Source organism: Talpa occidentalis, unplaced genomic scaffold, assembly GCF_014898055.3.
Source record: "Talpa occidentalis isolate TD23 unplaced genomic scaffold, MPIMG_talOcc4v2.1 talOcc4.14, whole genome shotgun sequence".
NCBI lineage: Eukaryota > Metazoa > Chordata > Mammalia > Eulipotyphla > Talpidae > Talpa > Talpa occidentalis.
The window spans coordinates 42319500-42344781 of NW_023601433.1; the positions used below are offsets into that span (position 1 = coordinate 42319500).

Sequence of the window (25282 nt, forward strand, 5' to 3'; positions counted from 1 at the left end):
TAAAGATGTTGAAAGTTCACTTTCTAAGATAGTTTTTCCATGTGCCCTTTTTTTCCTCCCCTAATGGAAAGACATTGCTGTACTCAGACACTAATTAGGTTTGGAGCTTAAGAATTTAAGTCACAGAAGGAAAAAAGAAGGAATTTGGGCTAGCCATAAATTTCATTAAATGGAGATGCCTTGGTTAATGAGCAGAATTTGCCAGGGAAAGAAGGAAAAAAAGCAGATAAAAAAGAATCAGAGACCTTACTGCATAGCACTGGTATTTAGTGAGGGAGTTTTCATGGTCATTAGTAAGTTTCTAGGGAAAGGACTGAGGTATTATAATTTAAGCAGCAACATTTAGGAAGGAAGAGGAATTCCTATCACCTTTGGGACAGTTAGCTACAGAAACTGGTCCTAAGTAGTCACTGACTTGGAACAGCAAAAAGTGAACCTAGAACTGCCCAAATATCAGAGCTAGAAATATCTGTATAAAAATTCCCAAAAGGGTCTCCCTAGTGGCGCAAGGTGTTAAGTCTCAGCACTATGAAGCGATGGGCAGCCACTTTAGCAGGAGTTTGATGCCCGGCCAGGGAGCTAATCTACATGGCGCAATAGACTTCTCCTCTCTTGCCTGCTGCTCCCCTCAGCAGTATATTTCAGTCAATCTGCTTGTACTGCTCCCCATTCTGTCTCTGGTGAATCCACTCACCCTCCCATACCTCTGGTCTATATACCCCAACTCTTGTATGCATAAATAAAAAAATGAATCTTAAAAAAAAAAATTCCTGGAAGCTGAATTCTTCTTTATTGATAGAATCAACAGAACATCCGTAGCAGAGATGGCTACAAGAGTCCAACAAAGCACATTTGGAAATTGAAATCAGACCTATTTCAATGTGACTCCTTTTGATTCTTTCAACTTTGTATTATTATTAAAGCAGCATTCAAATTGAAACAACCTCATCATGATTCCTGTTCACCCAGTTCTTGGAGATTAACAGCTTGGGTCAGAATTTTAAAAAGGCTGAAAGACAAAAAAATTTCAACTAAGATAAGCATTCACGTTTAATCAAGGATGGTTTAATACTATTCATTTTCTTCTTTGAACATTTTACTTAAGTGCTTTACTAGAGCTACTAGCTCAGGGTTGCCACCACATGCGTCAATTTGTTTATAGGCTGTAGATTCAAGCTCTTTAAGAGTATTTCGAGTATATTCAAAAGAACCTATATTCTCAAGGTACTGTATACAGTATTTTTTAATATCTATATTTTCGGTCCTCTGGCGCAAGATATTCTGCACTTGGGTGCTTTCAGGCCTTGACCAAATAGCATGAATAGTAGGGAATGAGAACTTTCCCTCCGTTAGATCTTCACAAAAGCTTTTGTTTTCACTATATTCTTTGGAGTGTAGATTGGCATAATCATCCCTAATTTGGAAAAAGAGCCCAAGTGTGTTAAGTAGAGGTTTTAAATCTTCTTTGTAATCGGAGAACACCTGCATGAGACCTACTGCTAATCCAAATAGTCCACCTGTCTTTTGCAGCACCATAGCTTTATATTCTTCTTCAGTGGGACAGGTGTAATTATCCCTCCAGTAAATATCTAGGCCTTGTCCCTGATGGAGTTCCAAAAGCTGGCGGGTAAAAATCTTCACTGCATCTGGGTGATCAAGAGTTAAAACTTTCTCTAGGCCAAGGAAATACACATAATTTGCAGAATTAATGACAGATGGAATTCCATAAATGCTATGTGCCACTGGAAAGCCACGTCGGAGTTTTGAATTGTCTTCAATATCATCAATGAGCAAACTGGCATTATGCAGCATTTCTGTCACTTCAATGATAATCTAAGGGAAAAAAAAATTGAAAATTTTTTATTTAAACTATTCAAAATAGCCTATATATGCTTTATCAAACTTGCAGTTGCTAGTGTCAGATTAATTTTTACTACTAGTGATTATCTAACAAGCACAATATAAAATGTTACATGAGTATTAAACTGAATTAAGAGGGCCTCCCTGGTGGCCTAGCACTATGGCCTGAGTTCAATCCTCGAACAAGGAGCTAACCCACATATGGCACAATAGACCTCTACAAGATATCTTGCCTGCTGTTCCCTTAGCAGTATATTTCAGTAAAATCCTCCTGTTCTGCTCTCCTTTCTGTCCCTGGTGAATCCTCTCAACCCCCTTACCTCTGGCCTATACTCCAGTTCTTTTACGCCCCCCCCCCAAAAAAAAGAAAAACAAAAAACAAAAACAAAAAACAAAAAAAAAAAAAGAAAAGAGAAAAGAAAAACTGATTTAAGAGCCAAGAGTTTTTTTTTTTTTTTTTTTTTTTGAGCCAGGAGTATTTTTTACATGACATTAATTTAATTACTTGGGGATTAAGAACAAAGTTAGAATTGCCTGAATGAATACCTGTAATTTGTCTTCTGGAACTTTTAGCCAATGATTAAATGCCTGTGAAAGTTTGGTTCTCACTTGTTTACCTGCAATGAAAAATTGACAATAAAATGAACATTTTAATTGAAAGAAACACATTCAGGAACTTTTTCTAAAACTGATTGGACTTGATAAAATCAGCCTTATCAATGCATTCCTCAGAGCAGTATTCCACTGCTGGGTCACTCTGCTGAAATAAAATGCACACTTTTAAAATTAGGAAAGACAAAATGAATTTTAAAGAACTTCAGTGGCCCACTGAGGCTTACTTCTTTCATCTTACCTCAAAATTTGGAATGGGATGGGCTTTTTAGGAATTGTGAAAATTCATTCCTTTCTTGAAAGGGAAATCTAGTTAGTGGCAACTAATGAGCACTGTCTATTTAAAGAGACATACAGGTGTGGGCCTCCCCTGGTGGCGCAGCGGTTGCTGGGCTGCAAGGCTGCCCACAGCCTCTGCAGCACCGGCTCGTTCCCCGGCTGCCGGCGAGGGTCCCACAAAAAAAAAAAAAAAAAAAAAAAAAAAAAAAAAAAGAAAGAAAGAAATACAGGTGTTTATCATGAAATGTACTTTGTTATTGAATTACCTCATAAAATTACCTTCTAAAATTATCTACCGTTCCCGGGCCTCCCCGGTGGCACAGCCGTTGAGCGCTGGGCTGCGAAGCTGCCCGCAGCCTCTGCAGCGCCGGTTCGATCCCCGGCCACCGGAGGAGGGTCCCACATGGTGCGCAGACCTCTCCTGCCACCCGCTGCTCCCCTCAGCAGTGTACTTCGGTCCTTCTGCCTGCTCTGCTCCCCGCTCTGGCTCTGGTGAATCCTCTCACCCTCCCGCGCTTCTGACTGTACCCAGTGCTTGTATAAATAAATAAAATAAATAAATAAATCCTTAAAAAAAAAGAAAACATGAAAAAAAAAATAAAATTATCTACCGTTCCCTTAAGATTTTAGAGACTGGAAAACCTCTATTTTTTTTCTATCAAAAGGTGAGATCACCATATCTTAAACATTACCTTTGAACACCCCAAGTTTAGTCAAAAGTTAATCTCTATTTTGACAAGGGCCATTAGTTTTTCAAAATTATCTTTCTCTTAAATGGGAAGCTCAAGAAAGGTTATCATTAGTTGTTTTAGGCCAAGTATAAAGAATGGTAGATTAAAAACCATTAACAGTTCATCTAATAAAAATGTTCTATGAGCTTCCTGCTAAAGTGAATACATCCTAATTTCAGATTAGGTTACAGGGAAATAATTGCATAAAAAATCATTTATTTATTTATTAAAGATGGATTTATTTATGCATACAAGAACTGGGGTACAGGCCAGAGGTATAGGGGGGTGAGAGAATTCACCAGAGACAGAGTGGGGAATAGAACAGGCAGACTGAAATACACTGCTGAGGGGAGCAGTGGGTGAGACAGGAGAGGTCTGCTGTGCCATGTGGGTTGCTCCCTGGCAAGCCGGGGATTGAACTTGTGCTGCAGAGGCTGAGGATTGCTTCATAATGTGGTGCTTACCCTTGCGCCACCAGGGAGGCCCAGGAAGTCATATTTTGATGACCCAACTTTATACAGGAGCAATGTGAGTACGCTTCCAAGTAATGTGATTCAGATGCATTACTATTTATTTATTTTTGGGTAAAAGAACTGGGGTGCAGGTCAGAGATGCAAAGGGTGAGAGGATTCACCAGAGACAGAGTGGGGAGCAGAACAGGCAGATCTACTGAAATACACTGTTAAGGGGAGCAACAGGCAAGATAGGAAATACCCTGCTGTGCCTTATATAGGTTAGCTCCCTGGTCAGGGATTGAACTCAGGCCATAGTGGTGATAGCACTGAGACTTAACCCATAGGCCACCAGGGAGGCCCCAACAGATTTCTATTTAATCCCTTTTATCATATACATCAATGTAAAATCGAAAATTTCAAAGTATTGGCAAGTCTAATCTTTTCTGTATGCTAACATTTGACTGACCACTACTCTATGAACATAACTCTAAAAGGAATCTGGCAGATGGCAAAAGAGTGAGAAGAAGGGGTTCAACTTCTCCAATTATTTACAACCAAATTATACAAAGTTAAAGACTATGGTTCCCAGAGGATGACTAGAAGGCCATACTGTGCATGAAGAGGGACAACACAGCAATAAGAGTATAAACCTACCCTATGTGGGCCATATGTTTGTTATTACCTGGTAACTGAAGTAAGTATTTGTAGGGTTCCAAAAGAATTCTTTGGACTGTTTCTTGAGTCTTCTCCATTGTTTTTAAATTTCAAAGCTGACCTGGCGAAAAAACAAAAAACCCAAAAACAATCTCATTAAATTCTCTTTGTTTAACTGCAAAGGAATTTATATCTCAAGTTATTTTTGTAAAGGCAGACTTTCAGTTGGATTTTATTTTATTTTTTTTTTAAATTTTTTTTTTTTTGATAGAGGCATGCTTTATTTATTTGTTTGCTGGTTTGTTTGTTTGTTTTGTTTATACATGCACTGGGTACAGTCAGAAGCACGGGAGGGTGAGAGAATTCATCAGAGCCAGAGCGGGGAGCAGAGCAGGCAGAAGGACCGAAGTACACTGCTGAGGGGAGCAGCGGGCGGCAGGAGAGGTCTGCGCGCCATGTGGGACCCTCCTCCAGTGGCCGGGGAGCAGCCAGGGATCGAACCGGCGCCGCAGAGGCCGCGGGCAGCTTCGCAACCCAGCGCTCAACCGCTGCGCCACCGGGGAGGCCCCCTCAGTTGAATTTTAAAAGAAAATTCATACCTTCAAAATGTCAAAACCATTTTATTAGGTGAAGAAGACAGTCACAAAATACCATGTATTATATAATTCCACCTATGTGAAGTGTTCAGAATAGGTAAATCTACAGAGACAGAAAGTAGATCATAGGGAGTGACTGCTAACGAATACAAGGTTCTACTGTTAGGGATCAAAAATGTCCTAAAATTAAACTGTGGTGAGAGTTGTACAGTCCTGTGAATATACTAAAAAGCACAGAATTGTATACTTCAAATGGGTGAACTACGATATGTCAATTGTATCTCATTAAAAAAAAGGGGAAAGTCTTCATTCAAATGATTACATTGGTTAAAATAATTCACCTGAATCTTTAGTCTCCGCAGATCCAAAAGTTATATTGTCTTTTCTAAAGACTTAAATTGTTCACGTCAAATAAATGTCAAAACAAATCCACAGACTTATATACTTCTATATTTGATTGATTACATAAATAAACCTTTTCTATGAGCATGTTTTACATCCTTACAATTTAAGGAGAAACTTCTCTTCTGTATTTTGTCTACAATCAATCTCATAGATACTGATTTAAGACACTCATTAATTTGAATGCAATCATATAATTAAAAATATTCCTCTGTAGTGAGTCATTATTCTGAATTTTGCATTACTCCAACATATCCTAGAATATCACTCATGTCCTTCAATCCTCCTTCACTGTTGAAGCTCTACTCTTTATCTTTCTAAATCGCTGTATTTATTTGTCCTCATATTGAAACCGGGGCCGGCAGAGTCAAAAAGGCAACAAGGCAGGAAGCCAGATGAAGGGTGGAACGGCCACCCATCTGCCCAGGCTCTGAGACCGGAGACCCACCAAAAAGCCCCAAAAGGCCAAAAATCAAAATCAAGGGCTATACATTGTCCTAACAAAGGACAATGCCCAATAAGAGGACAAGTCACTGTCTGTGGGTTCTCACCTGTGCACATAATTGCAAGAAACCTCAGGCTTCAGGAACCACCACCATGGAGTTTATTTTATTTTTTTAAAGATTCATTTATTTATTTATACAAGCACTGGGTACAGTTAGAAGCGCGGGAGGGTGAGAGAATTCACCAGAGCCAGAGCAGGGAGCAGAACAGGCAGAAGGACCCAAGTACACTGCTGAGGGGAGCAGCGGGCGCGGCAAGAGAGGTCTGTGCGCCATGTGGGACCCTTGCTGGCGGCCGGGGATCAAACTGGCGTTGCAGAGGCTGCGGGCAGCTTCGCAGCCCAGTGCTCAACCGCTGAGCCACCAGGGGAGGCCCACCAATGTTTCTTTCTAAGAGAATATTTACACACAGTATTGTCAACAGTGGAAAAAGAGAAATCCTCAATTTTTCTAGATTTTGAAAACCAATCAGTTTTGGGTCGTAAGAGAGTTACCGGATTCTACACAATGCAGCATCTACTCATTCTGACCTGCCTTCAATTGATCACAGTTGGAAATTTCAGCTATCATGTACTAGACTTAATGTAAAGAGGCACTGTGTTACATGAAAATTACTAACTTATTTTCAGAATGAAAACCAATTACAGAATACCTCTGTGAGAGCCTTAAACTAAAAAAACAAAAAAACTTCCTTTTAGTAGCTCAATATAATGAATATTTAAAAAAATTTTTTTAAAGATTTATTTTATTTATTTATACCTACAAGAGCTGGGGTTTATGGGCCTCCCTGATGGTGCAAGTGGTTAAGTCTCAGCACAATCAAGCTATTAGAAGCCACTGCAGCACAAGTTTGATCTGGCCAGGAAGCTAACCCATACCGGGCAGAACTCTCCTGTCTCACCTGCTGCTCCCCTCAGCAGTGTATTTCTTTTCTTTCTTTTTTTTAATTTTATTTTTATATTCCCCATACAATTACAACCCCCTTATTTTGACCCCAACCCTCCTTTCCCCGCCCCCCTTCCCCTATAGAGTGTCTCTGGTTCATAGTTGTTTGTCGATTTTTGTATTTTCTTTCTTAATAGTTATTCTTTTTCCTGGTCCCTTATTTAAGTTTTCTAGATTCCTGCTATGAGTGAGACCATCCGGTATTTTTCTTTTTCTTTCTGGCTTATTTCGCTGAGCATGATCCCTTCCAGCGCCATCCATGGTGCTGCAAATTGCATGTGTTTATCTTTTTTGAATGCTGAGCAATATTCCATGGTGTATATGTACCACATCTTCTTGATCCTGTCATCTATTTTTAGGCATTTGGGTTGTTTCCAAAGCTTAGCTATTGTAAATAGTCTCAGCAGTGTATTTCAGTCTGTCTGCCTGTTCTGTTCCCCACTCTGTCTCTGGTGCATCCTCTCACCCCCCCCCCCACCTGTGGCCTACATGCCAATTCTTGTATGCATAAATAAATCTTAAAACAACAATAGACAATCTGCAACCTATGAAGCAATTGGGCTGGCCACCCTGCAACCTACATGGTGAGGCAGACCTCTCCTGTCTCCCCGGCAGCTCCCTTCAGCAGTGTATTTCAGTCTGTCTGCCTGTTCTGTTCCCCACTCTTTCTCTGGTGAATCCTCTCACGCACACCCCTTTTGCTCCCACATCTCTGGCCTTTACCCCAGCTCTTGTACGCACAAATAAATAAATCTTTAAAAAAACAAAACAAGAAGTGGGGTGTAGGCCAGAGGTGGGGCGGGTGTGGACAGAGACAGAGTGGGGTGCAGAACAGGCAGATCTAGTGAAATACACTGCTGAAGGGAGTAGTGGGCATGACAGGAGAGGTCTGCTGTGTCATGTGGATTACCTCCCTGGTCAGGATCACAGTGGCTGGTGATAGCTTGATAGTATGGAGACTTAATAACACCTTGTGCTACAGAAAGGCCCCCAATATAATGAATATTAATACAAAAACAAATCTCCCCAACATGTACTACCACCAATAACCTCCTGCTTAAGCTCCCTGCATTCAACCCTGTAATTGAGATCTTTGCTTTTCAGCAAGTGATCTTTGATCTTTGAGAAATTCAAATCCGGTCCTATCGCCCTCCTAGTTGAGAACCTTTCGACGACACCCATTGCTTTCAGATTTTTCAAAACTTGAAGCAAGCAGAGCTCAGCGTCGGGCGCTCCACCCACACATCTACAGTCTGGGTTCCTCAAATTTTAAAAGCTCTTTCTTAACACAGGGCTTTCTAACATATTATTCCGTGCCGAATGTTCTTTCCTTAGTTACCTCCTGCTAACCTGTCAGCTCTCAGGTAGAGTCTCTCTTGCCCGGGAAAACCTCCTGTAAGGTGGTTTTCCTATAGGTTTTACCTATTTCAAATTCTCAGATCACCATGTAACTCTCCTTCGTGGCACTCACGTCTATTGCAATTGCACACTCGCGTTTCCATTAGTTTCAGTACCGATTTCTCTCACTGGTCCCACAACGCCAAGGGCCACAGCAGCTTTCCCACATGGTAACCTCCCAAAAAATGCGTGACTGAATGAACAAAGCGAGGTACAGGAAGTACTTTCCAACACATTGGAGGAATGAAATTACGGCACACATTGGCACATAAGAAATGAAATTATCACGCAAAGTATCTTTGTAGGGCCTCCCTGGTGGCGCAAGGGGTTAAGCACCGCACAACGAAGCTATCCGCAGCCTCTGCAGCACGAGTTCGATCCCCCGCCAGCCAGGGAGCAACCCAATGGCACAGCAGACCTCTCCTGTCTCACCTGCTGCTCCCCTCAGCAGTGTATCTCAATCAACCCACTTGTTCTGCTCCCCACTCTGTCTCTGGTGAATCCTCTCACCCCCCCACCCCTCTGGCCTGTACCCCAGCTCTTGCATGCATGCATAAATAAATCTTTAAAGCAATATTTTTTTGTAAAGGGAAGAAGTCTCGTTTCCGAACTGCTAAAGACATACAAATCAAGATTCTACTTAACTACAGAGATGATGGGTCTGAAGAAAACTGAGAGGTAGCGGTACGAGATTTAAATATCGTCGAGGAAGATTTTCAAGGGAGGATTGGTAGCACTTCAACCACCTTCCCAGCTACCGAGCGCGCAAGGTCTGCAAGGTCCCAGCCTGCTTTCCGCGCAGACGGCCCCCTTCCGCTTCCTCGATCACCTACAGCTCCGCCCCTTCTCCAGCCGGAGGTCGGAAAATTCATACCCAATCCGGTTCAGCATCCGGGTCCTTACCCTCCTTTCTTTCTTCCCTCTCGGCCCCGCCTCCCAGCCTCCCCCGCCCGCCGCCCCATCCGGGTTTCCCCAGCCGCCACCACAGCCACTCACGGTTTCACGATGATCTCACAGCTTTCACGCCAGCGGTCCGGGGGCAGGAAGACCCAGCGTCAACTTCCTACTTTGTAGTTCAGAACCAGGCTCTGTCGGTTGCCTACATTAATCTCACCCCCTTCGTCTCCACAGAACTCTCCACCCTTTTCAGCCGCCAGCGACACCGCATTACTCGGTGCAAGAAAATGCGCCATCCCGGTCACACTGCGCAGGCGTCTTTGTCACCTCCCCACTGCTTTGTCGCCCCGCCTTCACTCCCTCCCCCCTCTCCCGTCCACGCAGGCGCGGGGCATTGCGGGTCTTGCAGTTCTCCCAGCCGAGGGCTTGCGCATTGGCCCCAGAGGATGGACTACATTTCCCGGGAAGCATTGCGGCGTAATTTTCTGTTTCCATAGAACTGGTGGGAAAATGGCGTCGTTGTTTGTGTCCGGGGACCAATAAAAACAGAGTGTGGGCGGGTTCTGGAGAATCCTAACCAATCGGAGGTCGTCTAGGAGGCCATCCGGGAAAGAGGTAGGGGAGGAGAAAAGAAATCTAGGGGAGGGGAGAAAGGAGGGGAGAGGGGGAACTAGGGGAGGGTGGGGGGGGAAGCGATGTTTGCCCGTCAGTCGAGTCCGGAGTGAGGAGCTCGGGCGCCAGAGCGGAGGGAGACTCTCCAGCTCCTGCTTGCAGCCGCCACGGCCACCGTGTCTGGACCTTTGCCCGGAGGGAGCTGCAGAGGGTCTGTCGCCGTCGTCCTCGGGAGGGCAGCGCGATTGGGGGGCCTGGACCTCCAGTCCGGGAGGGATTTTTCTTCGTCCCCCCCTCCCCCCAGCGAGGGAGCCCGAGCGGCCGCCAAACAAAGGTACCAGTCGCCGCCGCGGGAGGAGGAGGAGCCGGAGCTTCAGCCTCAGCAACCGCTGGACCCGCCGCCCTTCTTCCCCCATCTCTCCCCCTGGCCTGCTGGTTTTGGGGGGGAGTAGGGGAGGGGACTCTGGACGCGCCAGGGTCAGAGCTCGCCTCCGAGGAAGGTAGGGGCATTTTCTGAGGCTTTCGGGGTCTGGTCAGGGAGCCCTTTCGGGAGTCACCGGGCCCGGCAGAGTCGCAGGGAGAGCTCGCCACGGGGGTGTCTCCGAGTGCCCGAATTCGGGGCCTGGGCCTCTCGCGAGCCTCCACCCCTCACCCCCTCCGTTTCCAAGTCCCAGTCGCCCCCCAGCCGGGCGGCCGCACACTCAGCGCCTCAGCGGCCCTGGGCCGCGGTGGGGGACCGGGGCCAGCGCGGGGGGAGGGGGCTCTGCCGCTCCCCGACCCCTCGGTCCGCTCGCGCCCCGGTGCCGGGCAGATGTCGCTCCCGCTCCCACTTGTCGGGCCCCGGGCTCGGAACGGGACGTGGGCAGAGGCTCTGCGCCGGGCAGCCCTGGCCGCGGCCCTCTGGCCCTGGCGATCCCTCCGCGGCCCCCGCCTGGCTGCTCGGGCCCCGGCCGGGTCCCTCTCGGACGGGGGGCTGCGCGGCCCTTCGGGTCGCGCCTCGGCCGGGCGCGGAGGCCTGTGGGGGAGGCAGCCGGCCCCGCGCCGGACCCCGAGCTTGTTGTGAGTTTCTTCTCTGACAGAAATGGCGTCATCGTCGGAGACGGAAAACTCCGTCGGGTCCCGACAATGGGGACGGGAAGCTGCCGAGCTGTGTAGGTGGCTGGGTTTGCGGGGCTGGCGAGGCCAAAGGGAGCCCCGAATTGGCTTTTCGGGGTTCAGCGGCTGACACCCGTCCATGGACGGCTCTGTTTTCGGGGTTCAGGCTTCCCCCGTTCCCCTTCGCCTTGGTCAGTGCAGAGGGGTGACTGCGATGTTGACTGGGTGTCTTTTGTTTCCTCTTTAGGTGCAGGTGAATCGGGTGGTTTCCAGGGGATCGCGGTCCCAGAATCATGAAGGTAAGATTGCCTGCAGAAAAAGAGCGTCAGGGGATCTAGAATACAGGAAGTGCAGGGGGTTGGTTGAGGTCGTGTGTGGGGCCTTCGAGTTTTGCTGAGAAAGGTGTGTTTGGCGGCTGGGTGCCCGAGCCCTTCTCCAGGAGATGATGGGGGTCAGCTGGTGTGGTATCTATGGGTTTTGCTGCGGAGTTGGAGCCAGTTCTAGGCTACCTCACTGAGGATGATTCTCTCAGCTAGAATGCCGTCTCTTTTTTGCAGGGAAAATGCTAAGGAATAACTACATGTTTTAAAAGGTAAACCAGAAAAAGCAGGTCAAGTAATCTGACTCTAGGAACTGAACTGTGTTGTGGTTCTATCGGTTACACTGGTGAAAGAAAATCTCATTTATTGTGTGACCAGTACTGTGAATTTTTAGCAGAAGCCCTATGTGATAAGCCACGGAAGTAATATTAATTGAAAGAATTTTAAAGATCTTTACATAGCTCAGAGCACTTGTTCCTTGCATTTCGAGGGATTTAGGGTTATGTGGTTTGCTTTCCTTTATTGATCCATTTGGTCTGTAAATTGTCAGATGCTGTATTGCACTGTGATAAAAGCCAATGTAAAAAAAGGATGCCCAGGTTCCTCTTAAGTATAATATATGTAAAAATACTATATGCTTAATTGTTGGAAGAAAAAAGTACACTTTTTTCACTTTAGAGAATATGTAATTGAATGCTGTCATTTTATTTTAATACACTCTAGACCTCAGATATATGAAATGTGTGGATCTATTGGTGGAACTTACGAGACAGCAGATATTTTTCATCCATGCAAATTCAGAAGTACTTGAAAACAGTAGTGTGTGTTCACAAGTATAGAGTGCAACAGATAGAATGCTAAAATGTGAATGTCATCTACTTTTGGCCAGTTCGTTTGAACTATTAAAAATTTTTTGTGTGTCTCTTCAAAATTAACCCTGCCTTTGTGGTACTGCATTCAAATTAAAATTGATCATGCTTGTGTTTATGAAAGAAAGTGAAAACTGGCTACTTAAGTGTTAGCTATACAAAGTGAGTTCTGTTTTTACAGGATTTTTCTTCTTGAGTTTGGGGTGCAGTAAACTCCCACCTGAAACACTTTATAACTGCTGAGTTCCTCTCTCATTCTCATATAAATGAAAAATAATCAGTGATGGTTCAGAAATTAATCACTTTTTGTTAGTCACAGATGCTAACTACAATTCCTGTGACCTCTGTAAAAGAGTGACAGGTGATTTTATTAGGGAAAATGTTGGGACCAGATGAGAATTACAAAAAGTGTTGGGTTGTATAATACAGAATAAGTTCAGAAGTTACATAATCTAGGGGTTGGGATAAATGTAATCTGTCATCACAGCATAGTGCATGGCACATCGTAAACTTTTAATGTTTGGTTAAAAGAAATAAAGTACCAGCTCTTGTATGCATAAATAAATCTTAAAAAAAATATAGAAAGTAAAGGGTTTTAGATTTAAATTTTCTTTTTTCCCCTTTTATTTCTTTCATTTCCTTCCCCTTTTCTGTTTAAAAATGAAAGTACCTTGGAGACTTTAGCCTTAAAACTTTCATAGTACTAGGCACATGTAAATTTTTTTATATCATTTGAGAGCTACTAATTTTGAGTGCTTAGGATTTCCATTATTACTGCCTTTCAAAAAGGTACTAGTAATGTGAAAAGGAAAGAGTTATTAAGATAAATTTCTAATTTTATACAAGAAAAACTTCCTGCTGTAGTTAAGTATAGCAGGTCTTTGAGAACCTGCTGGTAATTACTAGTGCTCAAAAGAAAAACTTAGCTTATTTCTTACATCTTAATTTCTTACCTAAGGATTTTTTTCTTAAAATTAAAAAATTCAAAGAAATTTTAAAAATTGCAATTCAAAAAGTATTTAATATATTTGACTTAAATTTTTTTCTTATATTCTGTTTTTTATATTGTACAGCTGACACAAGGATTTATGTTGTTTATTGGATCTTAAAAAACATGTACTTTGAAGCAAGCTTTTAAGTTTTTATTATCTCTTCTGTTTGCACAAAAATAATTTAAATTTTAAGTGAAACAGTATCGAGGGAAATGAAAAAGTGTTTAGTAATGTTCTTTTGGTTATTGTTTTAAAGTCCTAAAATAAAAAGATTTGTATCCTATTAAGTGTTACATGTTTTAGAAGCAATTTTTCAGTAGTACTCCCTTCAAGGATTCCTTCATATAAGTAATGCTCCTATACTGATTAGTATACCCTTTCTTGTGGTAATTTTTTCCCACTGTGTTTTTGACAAATATGACTGTAACATAAAGCAATTTCGCGTTTTTGTTATGTTGGACTTTCTTTTTCATCCTTTTGATAGACCTTTCAGTGTTAATGATAGCACACTATCAGAAAATGATAGATTATTAAAGTTTATAAATAATTCCAAAACTTACATCATTTTCATTTTCTTCCTTTTTTCTAATTAAAACTTTTTTCCTGCTTATGTATTATGCACTCACGAACATCTCTTATTGCATTACAGTAAATTTTCAAGTGAAATGGGTTGGGATAGGCTAGATGTTTCAAAATCTTTAGCAGATGAGTGATTTGATGGTCATACTTAGAATCTGGAGAGAGGGACTTGCAGAGGTACCATTCTTGTTTTGAATATCACTGGCTTAGATCCCATAAAAATAGTGACTTTATTACAAATGCTTTGTCAATATCCTTTGCTTGTATGTATGTTCTCCTTTTCTTCCTTCCCTACCCTGCCCCCTCTTCTTTCCCACCTCCCTCCCTCACCCTGGCTCCCTCTCTGACAACTTCTTCTTTCCCTCTTCTCTTCCTTTCCTATCTTCTTCCTCAGTTCTTTCCCTCCCTCTTCCTTCCTTTCAGAAATTATTTAACAACTCCTTAAATGTGCCACACAGTGTAGAATGGAGATGAATGTCTTGCTTTCAGTGAGCTCACAATTTAGTAGAAAGACCCAGACAATTTTGGCAAAAAAAAGAGCATATTGAGGGCTTCACTGGTGGTGCAAGGGGTTAAGTCTTAGCACTATGAAGCAATTTGAAGCCACTGCAGCATGAGTTGGATCCTCAGCCAGGGAGCTAACCCACATGTCACTGCAGACCTTTTCTGTCTCACCCACTGCTCCCCTCAGCAGGGTATTTCAGTCAGTCTGCCTGTTCTGCTCCCCACTCTGTCTCTGGTGAATCCTCACACTCCCTGCACCTCTGGCCTGTACCCCAGCTCTTGTATGCATAAATGAATAAATCTTTTTTAAAAAAAGAGCATTTTGAACTGTTGCAATATATGATGATTGTGCTTAGTGCAATGGGAGGACAAAACAGGACATCTTAATTAGAGAATCATGGAAAGTTTTCTGATGGAATTGACATTTAAGTTGAGAATTAAGCTTTCTCTAGTCAAAGAATGGTAGAATAAGAGTGTTTCAGACAGAGGGAGCAATCTGTTAGAAACAAAGAAAAAAAAAATCAAAGATATAATGTATCAGGAAACTTTCCGTAGCTTACTATGGCTGGATTAATTCAAGGTCTGATGTCTTTGTGATGGGAACAGGAGGGCAATGATGGGAGATGAAGCTGAATTAGGGAGTTGAAAATTTTCTCAAAATCTACTAGGAATTGATAAAGTGTTAAATAGTGCAAGTATAGAATTTATAATTTTATTTGGTAAATAATTCAGAATATATTGTAGTAAATACATCAAAGGGAAAATATGAATGGAAGGTCTGGAGATTCCAGGTAGTAAGTCCAAGTGAGATAGATGTGAATAAGGGGCTGAATAATGTAATAGGAGTGGATGGGGGGTTGGGGGTAGTTCTGAGATATCTAGAAAGTAGAATTCAACACCTAGTAATTCATCTGGGGTAGGAGGAAGAAGGTTTGTCTTGGGGATGTTATTGCCATTTGAAGCATGTTGTCATTGGAGTAAAAGTGAATAGGTCTTTGAATATTTAAGGAATCTGTAGGAGGTCTACATCCAGGTGTACCTTCTAATTAAAATATAAGATTAATGGAGAGCAGATAGGATGAAGAGAAATCAGAGGCTTAGTTAATTCAGTGTGAATGTAACCTCATAGTTAATATTTAACTATAATATTTGAAGGGATTTAGAGCTATAATATCGCAAATGTATTTTGGGCTGTAATTTGTCATCTTTTAAATGAATGGGTAATTTTGTAAATATCAAATTGCTAATTCTCTGCTTATTGTAATTTTAGGAAGTATGTGAGGTGAATACTCATTCCATTGAAGAATGTGTTTTTTGCTAACTCAGCACATAAATTCAGGCATTAAAGAGATACTGTATACTTGTACTAGACATGGTTCTAGATTTTGAGGCTACAGCAGTGAACAAAACAAGACTTCTTACACAGAGTTTCATCAGGGTAGACAGACAGTAAGCAGTACATACATACATACATACATACATACATGCATGCATACATTTTGGTAAGTACTATGAAGAGAAATGAAAGCAGAATCAAGACAAGAGTTTAGAGTGACAGGGGATATATTGCTTTTTATTAGATAGTCTGAAGTGATGACATTTAAGCTTCCTGTGGCATGAGTAATTCAGTGAACTATTCTAGGGTGAAGAGCATTCCAGGCAGGATATACAGGTGTAGGGTCTTGAGGTGAAACATATTTGATCTGTTTGACGTTGGCATATTTAGGGATCAGGAAGAAGGTCTTAAGGGCTGGGGTGGTGGGAGATGAGTCTAGAGAGGTCACAAGGACTTAGTACAAGTAGGGTCTTGTAAGCCAGGCTAGTGACTGAGAGTAAAATCTGAGTGTTAGTAAGTCATTGATGTGTCTTAAGCAAGAAAGCAAATGGATCTGATAAACATTTTCAAAAAGAACACTAACTGCTGCTTAGAGAATAGATGGTAGGCGGGGAGCAACGGTGTATGTAGGGAGATTGAGCCCAAGGCTGTCAAATTAGTTTTGGCAGCCGGTCAGCTGTGAGAAGTGATTGTATTGAAGGTGGGATGATAGGATTTGAATGGCTTGAAGGTGAAGAAAAAGTTCTGTTTTCTGCTACTTACAGAGGACTAACCCCTTCTCCCTTTTTAAAAAAAAATGCTTGCTATAATTAGTTGGTGAAGGAGATTCTAGGGAATGAGTACAGCCAAGAAGGCATTCTCAACCTTAGTCTTCCCTTATTAGTAAGCAGTGAACATTGAACTGAGCAGATCTTTCAGTGTTTTTTGTTTTGGTTTGTTTTTAAATTTCAGAGGAGATAAAATTCATCCTTTAAAGGGTACAATCCAGTACTTCTTAATATTTCCCCAGGATTGTATATCCATCACACTGTGAAATTCTAAATATTCATTTTTCCAGAAAGAAACAACATATCTGTTAGCAGTCCTGATTGTTTTTTCCTCTTCTTTTCCTACTCTGGTAATCACTAATCTTTCTTTCTAAGCATTTGCTTTTTCTGGACATTTCCTATCAGTAGAATTACATAACATGTGACCTTGTGTGTCTCACTTGCTTTACTTAGCATAATATTTTCAAGGTACATTAATTTTGTAACATGTCAGTCCATCATTTCTTTTTATTGAGAAGTAATATTATCTTTTGTGCCTATGCCACATTTTGTTAGTCTATTTATTAGTTGTTGGGCTTGTGGATTAACTTTACTTTTTGCTTATTATGAATAATAATGCAGTGGACAGTGTTCAGTATATGCAAATGTATATGAGCATTTGTGTGAAAATATTAATTTTAGGTCATAAGAGTAGACATTTTCTCTTTCGGGGTAGTTAAATTACCTGTGGTAACCCTGTTGAGGAAGTGTTTGATTTCAGATGTTTTGTGTTATTGTGGCAAATGGCCACCAAGGAGTTGGCTGTTTTAAAAATTCATTCACCAGTTATTAAATGCTTATGTGATAGTTTCCACTTTAGCCATGTAGGCTATATCAGTGAACAAAACAGGCAGAAATTCCTGACCCACTGGATCTTAAATTTTAAGGTGGGGTGGGCAAATTAGAATAATCAGGATAAGTAACTTAGTTTACTTTGCGATAAGTACCATAGTATGGAAATAAGGGGAGACCTAAATAAGGAGGATAGGGAATGTGCAAGTTACAGCAGGTGCTACTTTGAAATAAGATGGTGTAAAGGCAGGACATGGGCACAGGTGCAGGTTTTCTGATCCCATGCAGACCGGGTAAAGGAGGAGTCAGAGTCCTCAGTGGTTTTTTGCAGGTCTTTTATTGGGGTTCACCAGGCATATGGCAGGCAGGGGTGCTGACTGGGGGGGCTGGGAGGCTGGCAGGCCTCCCAGCCCCCAGCAAGTCTTCACTCTATCTGGGCTCTCTAGCGTTCGTTCTGCTGCTTCTCGGCTTCTCTTTCGGTTCTGCTGCTGCTGGCTGGGGCTGCTGGCGTCCCCCCGTGACGCCGCCCTTAAAAGCACAGTCTTAACTCAGCTGAATCCCATCTACCTATGCCCACACCCTATTCCAGGTGCCCGCCATCAGGCATGCATTCAGGACAAGGATCCATCATCTATCCTGATGGCGGAAGGGCAGAAAAGCCTGACATTTTCTTTACCCTACAGTCCACCCCCTCAGGGTTTTCTGCCATACAGTCTATACAATACAGTATATACAATTTTCTAAGCAAACAAACAATGCAGCCATGGCCCACAAAAGCAAATACATCAAATATAACAAAATACAATATAACAAAATACAACAGAACACAAATAAGTCCAGGCAGGGCACCAACCAAGTGCAAAAGACAATTATTGGTACCAGCAGATGAGCCACCAAATCTGCTGCCGAAGGCACTGCTCATATAAGGGAGGGGAATCACTCACGGCATCTACTATAACATACCAGGAGCCGTCAGGCTTCCTGGCCTTCTCCGGCTGTAGTCTAGGCTACAAGGCACACACAGCATCCACCCCCAGGATGCACTAGCTCTGGGATTGGCAATTTTATTCTGTTGGGGGTAATCGCCAACCCTCAGGGTTTCTGTCTGCAGTCGCTCCAACACTCGGCCTTCATGGCCACCCATGCGACTCGCAGACCCCTGCACTCAAGCCAACCCACTGCACAATCACATGGGTAGGGGATCCAAACTCTGCATTCGGCTTGGGCTCCACCCCAAGCCACATTCCCCACCCATCCCCCAAGGACAGGTTCCTCAGCTCCTCACCCTCGCTCAAGAATGAGCAGGGCATCACCCACAGGTGATTTTACGAGACTCACAGTTCTTCAGCATACCCAGGCTGCTTAACAGCCGCTCAGGGCTTCTCAACTTATCATCAGTACCAGCTTTTGCTTTCTCAGTTGGCTTTTCTCCTCCACCTGGCCACTGGGCATACACAGGCTGCTTTTGGCCATCTAGGCCCACTGGCCACCCCCAGATTCTCAAAAAATAAACATAACCTGCTAAGGTCCTCCGCCTTCTGGCAGGATTGTCAGTCCAAAATCATCAGTTCATCAGTCTATCAGTCCATTGGCCTCTCCCTGCTTCAGCAATGGCCTGCTGCCTCAGGGGTCATTGGCTGGTCCTTTCCGGTGTCGTTGGCTGGTCCTATCCGGTGTCGTTGGCTGGTCCTTTCCGGTGTCGTTGGCTGGTCCTTTCGGGCGTCTCCTTCACGCCAGGTCTCATCCTGTAGCTCGTGGACGTATCCATCTTCTATACCGCCATGGTGCCTCCAGCGTCGTCACAGGCAAAGTCTGTTCTCCTTAGTCCCTCCAGGTCTTTGGAGGGCTCCAATACCCGTCTGCATGGATCCTGCCGACTACGCCAATTGTAAAGGCAGGACATGGGCACAGGTGCAGGTTTTCTGATCCCATGCAGACCGGGTAAAGGAGGAGTCAGAGTCCTCAGTGGTTTTTTGCAGGTCTTTTATTGGGGTTCACCAGGCATATGGCAGGCAGGGGTGCTGACTGGGGGGCTGGGAGGCTGGCAGGCCTCCCAGCCCCCAGCAAGTCTTCACTCTATCTGGGCTCTCTAGCGTTCGTTCTGCTGCTTCTCGGCTTCTCTTTCGGTTCTGCTGCTGCTGGCTGGGGCTGCTGGCGTCCCCCCGTGACGCCGCCCTTAAAAGCACAGTCTTAACTCAGCTGAATCCCATCTACCTATGCCCACACCCTATTCCAGGTGCCCGCCATCAGGCATGCATTCAGGACAAGGATCCATCATCTATCCTGATGGCGGAAGGGCAGAAAAGCCTGACATTTTCTTTACCCTACAGATGGTCAAGTGTAGGCTTTATGAGAAGACGTTTGCTCCAATATTTGCTATAAGGGAGTCACGTACCCTGAAAGGCATCTTAACATGTTCTGTGAACTGCACAGGTCTCGGCAGGAATGGAATAGAGAAGGAAGTGAATAAGAGGGAATGGGATTACACAGGTAAAGGGGGATGTAGGTTGGGGACAGAACAGATTAGGTCAGGCCAGATCATCTAGGAACTTGAGAACCATTATAGGACTGATAGAAATAAGGTGCCAACTGCAGGCTTTCAACAGAGGAAATGATACAGTCTTGTTTTTCAGAGGGGCAGATTTTCACTGTAGTTTTAAAAGATTACTGACATCACTATTGAGAACAGACTGTAGGCAAGTCAGACATAGAAACTGATCAGTTAGGAAGCTATTTTAATAAAGGAAAATGGTGAGATGGCGGCTGCCACTGTTAGGGAGGTGAGGGGTGGTTAGATTCTAAATGTCTCTTCAAAATAAAGACAAAAAAGAGTTAGAAGAGAAAGCGTTAAAGGGGGGACACCAAGATTTTATTGACTAAATAATGAAAACGGGTTTAGGATGAAGTAAGGGCTATATAATTTCTGGAAATAAGCGTTTGAATTTTATTCTTGTGAAAAATGCTTTTCTGGTGTATCACTTTATGAACTGTGACTCTCAACAGAATACAGATATGCCTGATTAATTTTTTTAGTAACAGACACATTTAAGAGAGTTGTAAACTTTTATTATTAATGAGTTGTTTAAAAACAGGACTCTTCTGGTCTTTTGTGGTGTCACAGAACAAAGATGTTTCTACATTTATGAGAATTGTGCAGTAGTAGTGTTCTGTGTAGGATGACACCCACAGTAAACAACAGAAACCATAGCCATATTAATCTTTTATTCATATATTGCAGATTGTGGAATATGTGAATTTTGATAGGGCATAAAACACAAATAGAATTCTTTAAATTTTTTACCTAGTACTTAAATGTAAAACATAATTTTTAGCTTATAATTTACTTTGAATATAAAAGACAAAGGAAGGCAGTTCCTGCCCACCTGTGACTATACAGGTGCCTCTCTTTTTCTTTTTGTAACAAACCTGTCCTTTTAAAATGTAAAACAAAGCAAAATATTAAAGAAAATGTGTCAAGATTCCTTTCTTTTCAGTTGGCCCTTCTTTAAACCTGTGGACATTGAAAAAACACACTGTAACTAGCTTTTATTCCCAAGACAATGGAAGTATTTTTATTAATTACATCAAAATAAGACAGTATATTTCTTCTTAGACCACTAATCAGTAGGTTTAACTTAATTTTTAAGAGAACTTTCGTTTAAAAATGATTACTTTTCTGCTTTTTCAGGAGTGCAGGAAATCCTGACACTCATATTTTCCATAGAATGTAATGTATTTCTAGAAATCTGGTAATAAATACTAAAATTGGAGCCAGCATTGAGGTTTGGGGAGAAAAGAAATATTTTATAAAACTATGTAAATAGTTCACTGAAAATAATAGGCAGATCTACTCCCTAAGTAAATCACCTTTGATTCAAGGGAATATTTCATAAAATAATTGAAAAACGTTGCTCTGGGTATCTGGAAATAGTTCTTAGCACACTGGATATTATTTATTATTACTAAGGTTAATCTCAGTTTGCTCTTACCTCCTCCAAAAACAGTTATCCGACTAATGGGATCCTTTGTGACAAGGATAACATCTAACTGAATAGCGCATATACTTAGCTTTTGGATACAGTTGACAGATGTAGAGACTATACATTACTCTGCCTGGTCCAGGTGTCTTCCCAGTGTAACATTTGTGTTGGCAGACAGGTGGTAGATAGACTGGTTCTCTAGGCCATTAATATGATTTTTAAGGAGGGAAATCTTATAGAAAAGAATATTATTTTTAAGTTATAAATTACCTATCAATTAAGAGAATAATGATTCTGTATATAGTTTTATACTGTTAATGTAAGTCAGGTTGTGATGTATTTTGGACAGTGGCGTGGGTACTTTATATAAATGTTTCCTTTTTTTTTTTTTCTTTTAAAGATTTATTTATACAAGCAGTGGGTACAGTCAGAAGCGTGGGAGGGTGAGAGAATTCACCAGAGCCAGAGTGGGGAGCAGAACAGGCAGAAGGACCAAAATACACTGCTGAGGGGAGCAGCAGGGGGCAGGAGAGGTCTGCACGCCATGTGGGACCCTCGCCCAGCGGCCTGGGATCGAACCAGCACTGCAGAGGCTGCAGGCAGCTTCGCAGCCCAGCGCTCAACCGCTGTGCCACCAGGGAGGCCCTATAGATTTTTTTTTTTTTAAAGATTTATTTATTTCTTGTTTATACAAGCACTGGGTACAGTCAGAAGCGTGGGAAGGTGAGAGAATTCACCAGAGCCAGAGCGGGGAGCAGAGCAGGCAGAAGGACCGAAGTACACTGCTGAGGGGAGCAGCGGGCGGCAGGAGAGGTCTGCGCGCCATGTGGGGACCCTCCTCCAGTGGCCTGGGAGCAGCTGGGGATCTAACCAGCGCTGCAGAGGCTGAGGGCAGCTTCGCAACACAGCGCTCAACCACTGCGCCACCTGGGAGGCCCTATAGATGTTTCTTATTTAAGTCATTTTCTTCTAGTTTATAGATACATTTTTTTGTACTGTGACTTAACGCTAGGGTATCAGGAGTCTAATGTCAAGGTTTTGACAAGTAACAACTGTTACCTCCTAATTTGATAATCTTGCAGGGCATAACAGCTTATTTGAACCTAGTTATTCTTTAAATTGAAACATGGTTATTTTTTCATTTACCTTAATAGCAGAAATTAAAATTATAAACCATCAAACCTTTGAGCAGTTGGTATTTATTTTTTCAAGATTTATTTATTTATTTGTAGAAGAACTGGGGTATAGGCCAGAGGTGTAGGGGGTGAGAGGATTCACCAGAGACAGAATAGGAAACAGAACAGGCGGAGCTATTGAAATATGCTGCTGAGGGGAGCAGCAGGCAAGACAGGAGAGGTCCGCTTAGCCATGTGGGTTAGTTAGCTCCCTGGCTGGGAAGGGAATTCATGCTACAGTGGCTGGCTATAGTTTGATAGTGCTGAGACTTTTAACCCCTGTGCCACCAAGGATGCCCTCAGTTGGTATTTAAATAAAAGATTGATCTTATAGTGACAATAAAAATTATACTTGAATATGACTATAAAATTTTTTTTATTTAGTTGGAGTGCCCAATAACAGTGTGGTTTAGAGATTAAGAAAGGGGTCTTGTTCTTAGTACTCTTTTTCTTCCTCACTTGACTATTGAAGTTGGGTAATTTTATTTCTGAAATGAAAATGAAGAACATTTTCATTTTTATAAAATGGGGATGATAATAGTATAGCTATCTTACAAGACTGAGTAAGTGCTAACTGAAATAACATTTAAAATACTTTGTGTTTGGAATCATCCTGTACACTTATCACTGGGTTACTAACTGTATTCTGGCCAAAGACCATTTCTCCTTTTATAAATAGAGAGGATTTTTGATCAAGATTGCTTGGGATCAAATTACCACTTTCCTGCTTACCAAATTGTGGACAGTTTTCTTAAGCTCTCTAAGACTGGTGTCCTCATCTATAGTGATAAGGGATTGTTGTAGTACTTACTTCATGGGGTTTGGGGAGTGACTAGATGTAATAACAGGTTCCACCCAGGTAGAAAATGCTCAGTAAGTTGAAACTATTATTATTAGTTCTGTGGAAAGCACTTGTGAAGTATAGTAATTTAAATGGACTTTTCGGTGACATGAGGATTCTAGACTTGTTAACTTTAGTTATGGAGGGAAGTTTGCAAGTTTGTGATTAAATTAAAACCAGTTACTTCTGTCTTTATGAAATCCTTTAAAACAATGTTTAATGGAAGATGAAAACCATATTTCCTTATACTAAGAACTCTCCTCCCATTTCAAACCTTTATTTATTGGAGCCCTTCCTGATCTAGAAGCTTCTCTTAGTAAATATAGTTCTTTTCCTCTCTTCTAATTTGCTGCTGACTTGTCAGGATGGGATTCTTTGAAGGGAAAAGTAAATTTTACCTCCAAGCCTAGGGGCTTGTTACTGGATTAGGTCAACCACTGGAGATACTTGTTTTGAGTATCCATCTCTGGTCTTACTTTTTTTTTTTTTTAAGATTTATTTAGTTATGCATACAAGTACTGGGGTATAGACCAGAGTTGTGTGGGGTGGGGGGTGAGAGGAGTCACCAGAGACAGAGTGGGGAACAGAACAGGTGGATCTACTGAAATAGACTGCTGAAGGGAGCAGCAGGTGAGAGGGAAGAGGTCTGCTCTGCCATGTGGGTCACCTCCCTGGTGGCCTGGAGTGGAATCAAACTTGAGCTGCAGTGGCTGGCGATAGCTTGACAGCACTGTCTTTAAAACCCTGTGCCACCAGGAGGCCCCTTTTTCCTTTTCTTGATCAGATCACTGTTCTGATATGATAGTCACCTGAAGCTAGTTTAGCATGGTGCGCCTATGGGGGTTGTGTGAATGAGTTCTGGGGCCCTGCCAAACTTAAGAGTCTTTTCTAAGAGAGGAGAAAAAGGAAGCTGAACAGGCATGAAGACAGTGTGGGTCCCCTTCCCTGGCCAGGGATCCTAGCTGCGGATAGCTTCATAGTGCTGACGCTTAACTTCTTGCGCCACCAGGGAGGCCCTATATTCTTTCTTACCTTTTTTTTTTTTTTGACATACAAACTTACTTGTAAGTATTTATTTTGTTTAGTTTTGCAAAAATGGGCTCATACTCTACATGGTTTGTAACTTTTTTACACTGTATCAGCACATACAGATCTCTGTCATTCTTTTTTTTCATGACTTAAGCAAGATTTTATTTTCATTCAGTATGCTGTTTTGTTTACCTCCAAATGATTTATATAGGGTACTGCTGTGTTTCTTTAGCTTGAGTTTTTTTTTAAAGATTTATTTATTGTTAGCTCACTGGCTGGGGATGAAACTCATGCTGCCGTGGCTGGCTAGCTTGATAGTGCTGAGACTTTAACCCCTGCTCCACCAGGGAGGCCCTGTTTACCTTTAATTTTTGACAGATACATGGAAGCCTCACTTATCATAGCAGTGTTCTAACATTTAGTAGGTATTCAGTAAATATGTTAATTTATGTGACTATATAGTACTACTAGCTCATCAGTAGTCCCAGTCATCTATAACATTTATGGTAGCCTTTCTTGGCCCTGTAGATTATAACAATTACTAAAAATGAAATCTGACTGCTTGAGATTGCTATTAAAGGTAAATTGTAAGGGTTAGTGAGGTAGTATCCCCATGTTACATGACTGCTTCTAAAGAAGCTAATGCTGTACTTGGGATTCCTTGTGGCATTTATTTAGCAAGATGACTTTTTGGGACAGGCCCCTGTACACAGTGACTCCAGCAGATAGATGCTAAGGGTCAGAGTATATGGTTTAGAAAGGATTTTTTAATGTATAGTAATAATGTTTTTAAATAGCACATTTTGTTTTTGAATTTCATCATTACTAATTTTTTATAACATCCCTTTGAGGCAGATCAGCAGCATTTTTCCTTTTCTGTGGCTCAAGAGGCAGATGCAAAGTTGTTGAGTGATTTGTCCACAGGCACACATTAAAATGATGGTAGAATCTGTCCTCTTATTAGTAAACTGAACCATGTTGCCTCTCTACTGGTTAGTTGTTGCTACTTAGTGATCTTTT

General features: G+C 42.3%; 2 protein-coding genes across 8 annotated transcripts in view; one reads left to right on the plus strand and one right to left on the minus strand.

Moving 5' to 3' along the window:
• Positions 1–767: 767 nt before the first annotated feature.
• Positions 768–9893, minus strand: GGPS1 (geranylgeranyl diphosphate synthase 1). 3 transcript variants are annotated; one of them, XM_037510392.2, is made up of 4 exons: positions 9432–9893; positions 4620–4712; positions 2407–2477; positions 768–1833 (listed from the first exon to the last, which is right to left on the minus strand). In XM_037510392.2, the coding sequence occupies exons 2-4, from the start codon at positions 4687–4689 to the stop codon at positions 1072–1074; spliced, it is 903 nt and encodes a 300-aa protein (XP_037366289.1). In that variant the 5' UTR covers positions 4690–4712; positions 9432–9893; the 3' UTR covers positions 768–1071. The 3 variants fall into 3 exon arrangements, with proteins under 3 accessions (XP_037366289.1, XP_037366290.1, XP_037366291.1); XM_037510393.2 differs by lacking the exon at positions 9432–9893 and adding an exon at positions 9081–9270; XM_037510394.2 differs by lacking the exons at positions 2407–2477; positions 9432–9893 and having other exon boundaries at positions 4620–4653.
• Positions 9894–10035: 142 nt separating this feature from the next.
• The window catches only part of ARID4B (AT-rich interaction domain 4B), a 134565-nt gene continuing 119318 nt past the window's right edge, over positions 10036–25282 (plus strand). For 3 of the 5 annotated variants that reach the window (XM_037510397.2, XM_054694986.1, XM_037510395.1), the window contains exons 1-2: positions 10036–10444; positions 11287–11338. In XM_037510397.2, the coding sequence (XP_037366294.1) occupies positions 11333–11338 (6 nt within the window). In that variant the 5' untranslated portion in view covers positions 10036–10444; positions 11287–11332. Of the gene's footprint in view, positions 10445–11008; positions 11096–11286; positions 11339–25282 lie in introns of those variants that run through there. The other 2 variants (XM_054694984.1, XM_054694985.1) reach the window with 2 other exon arrangements.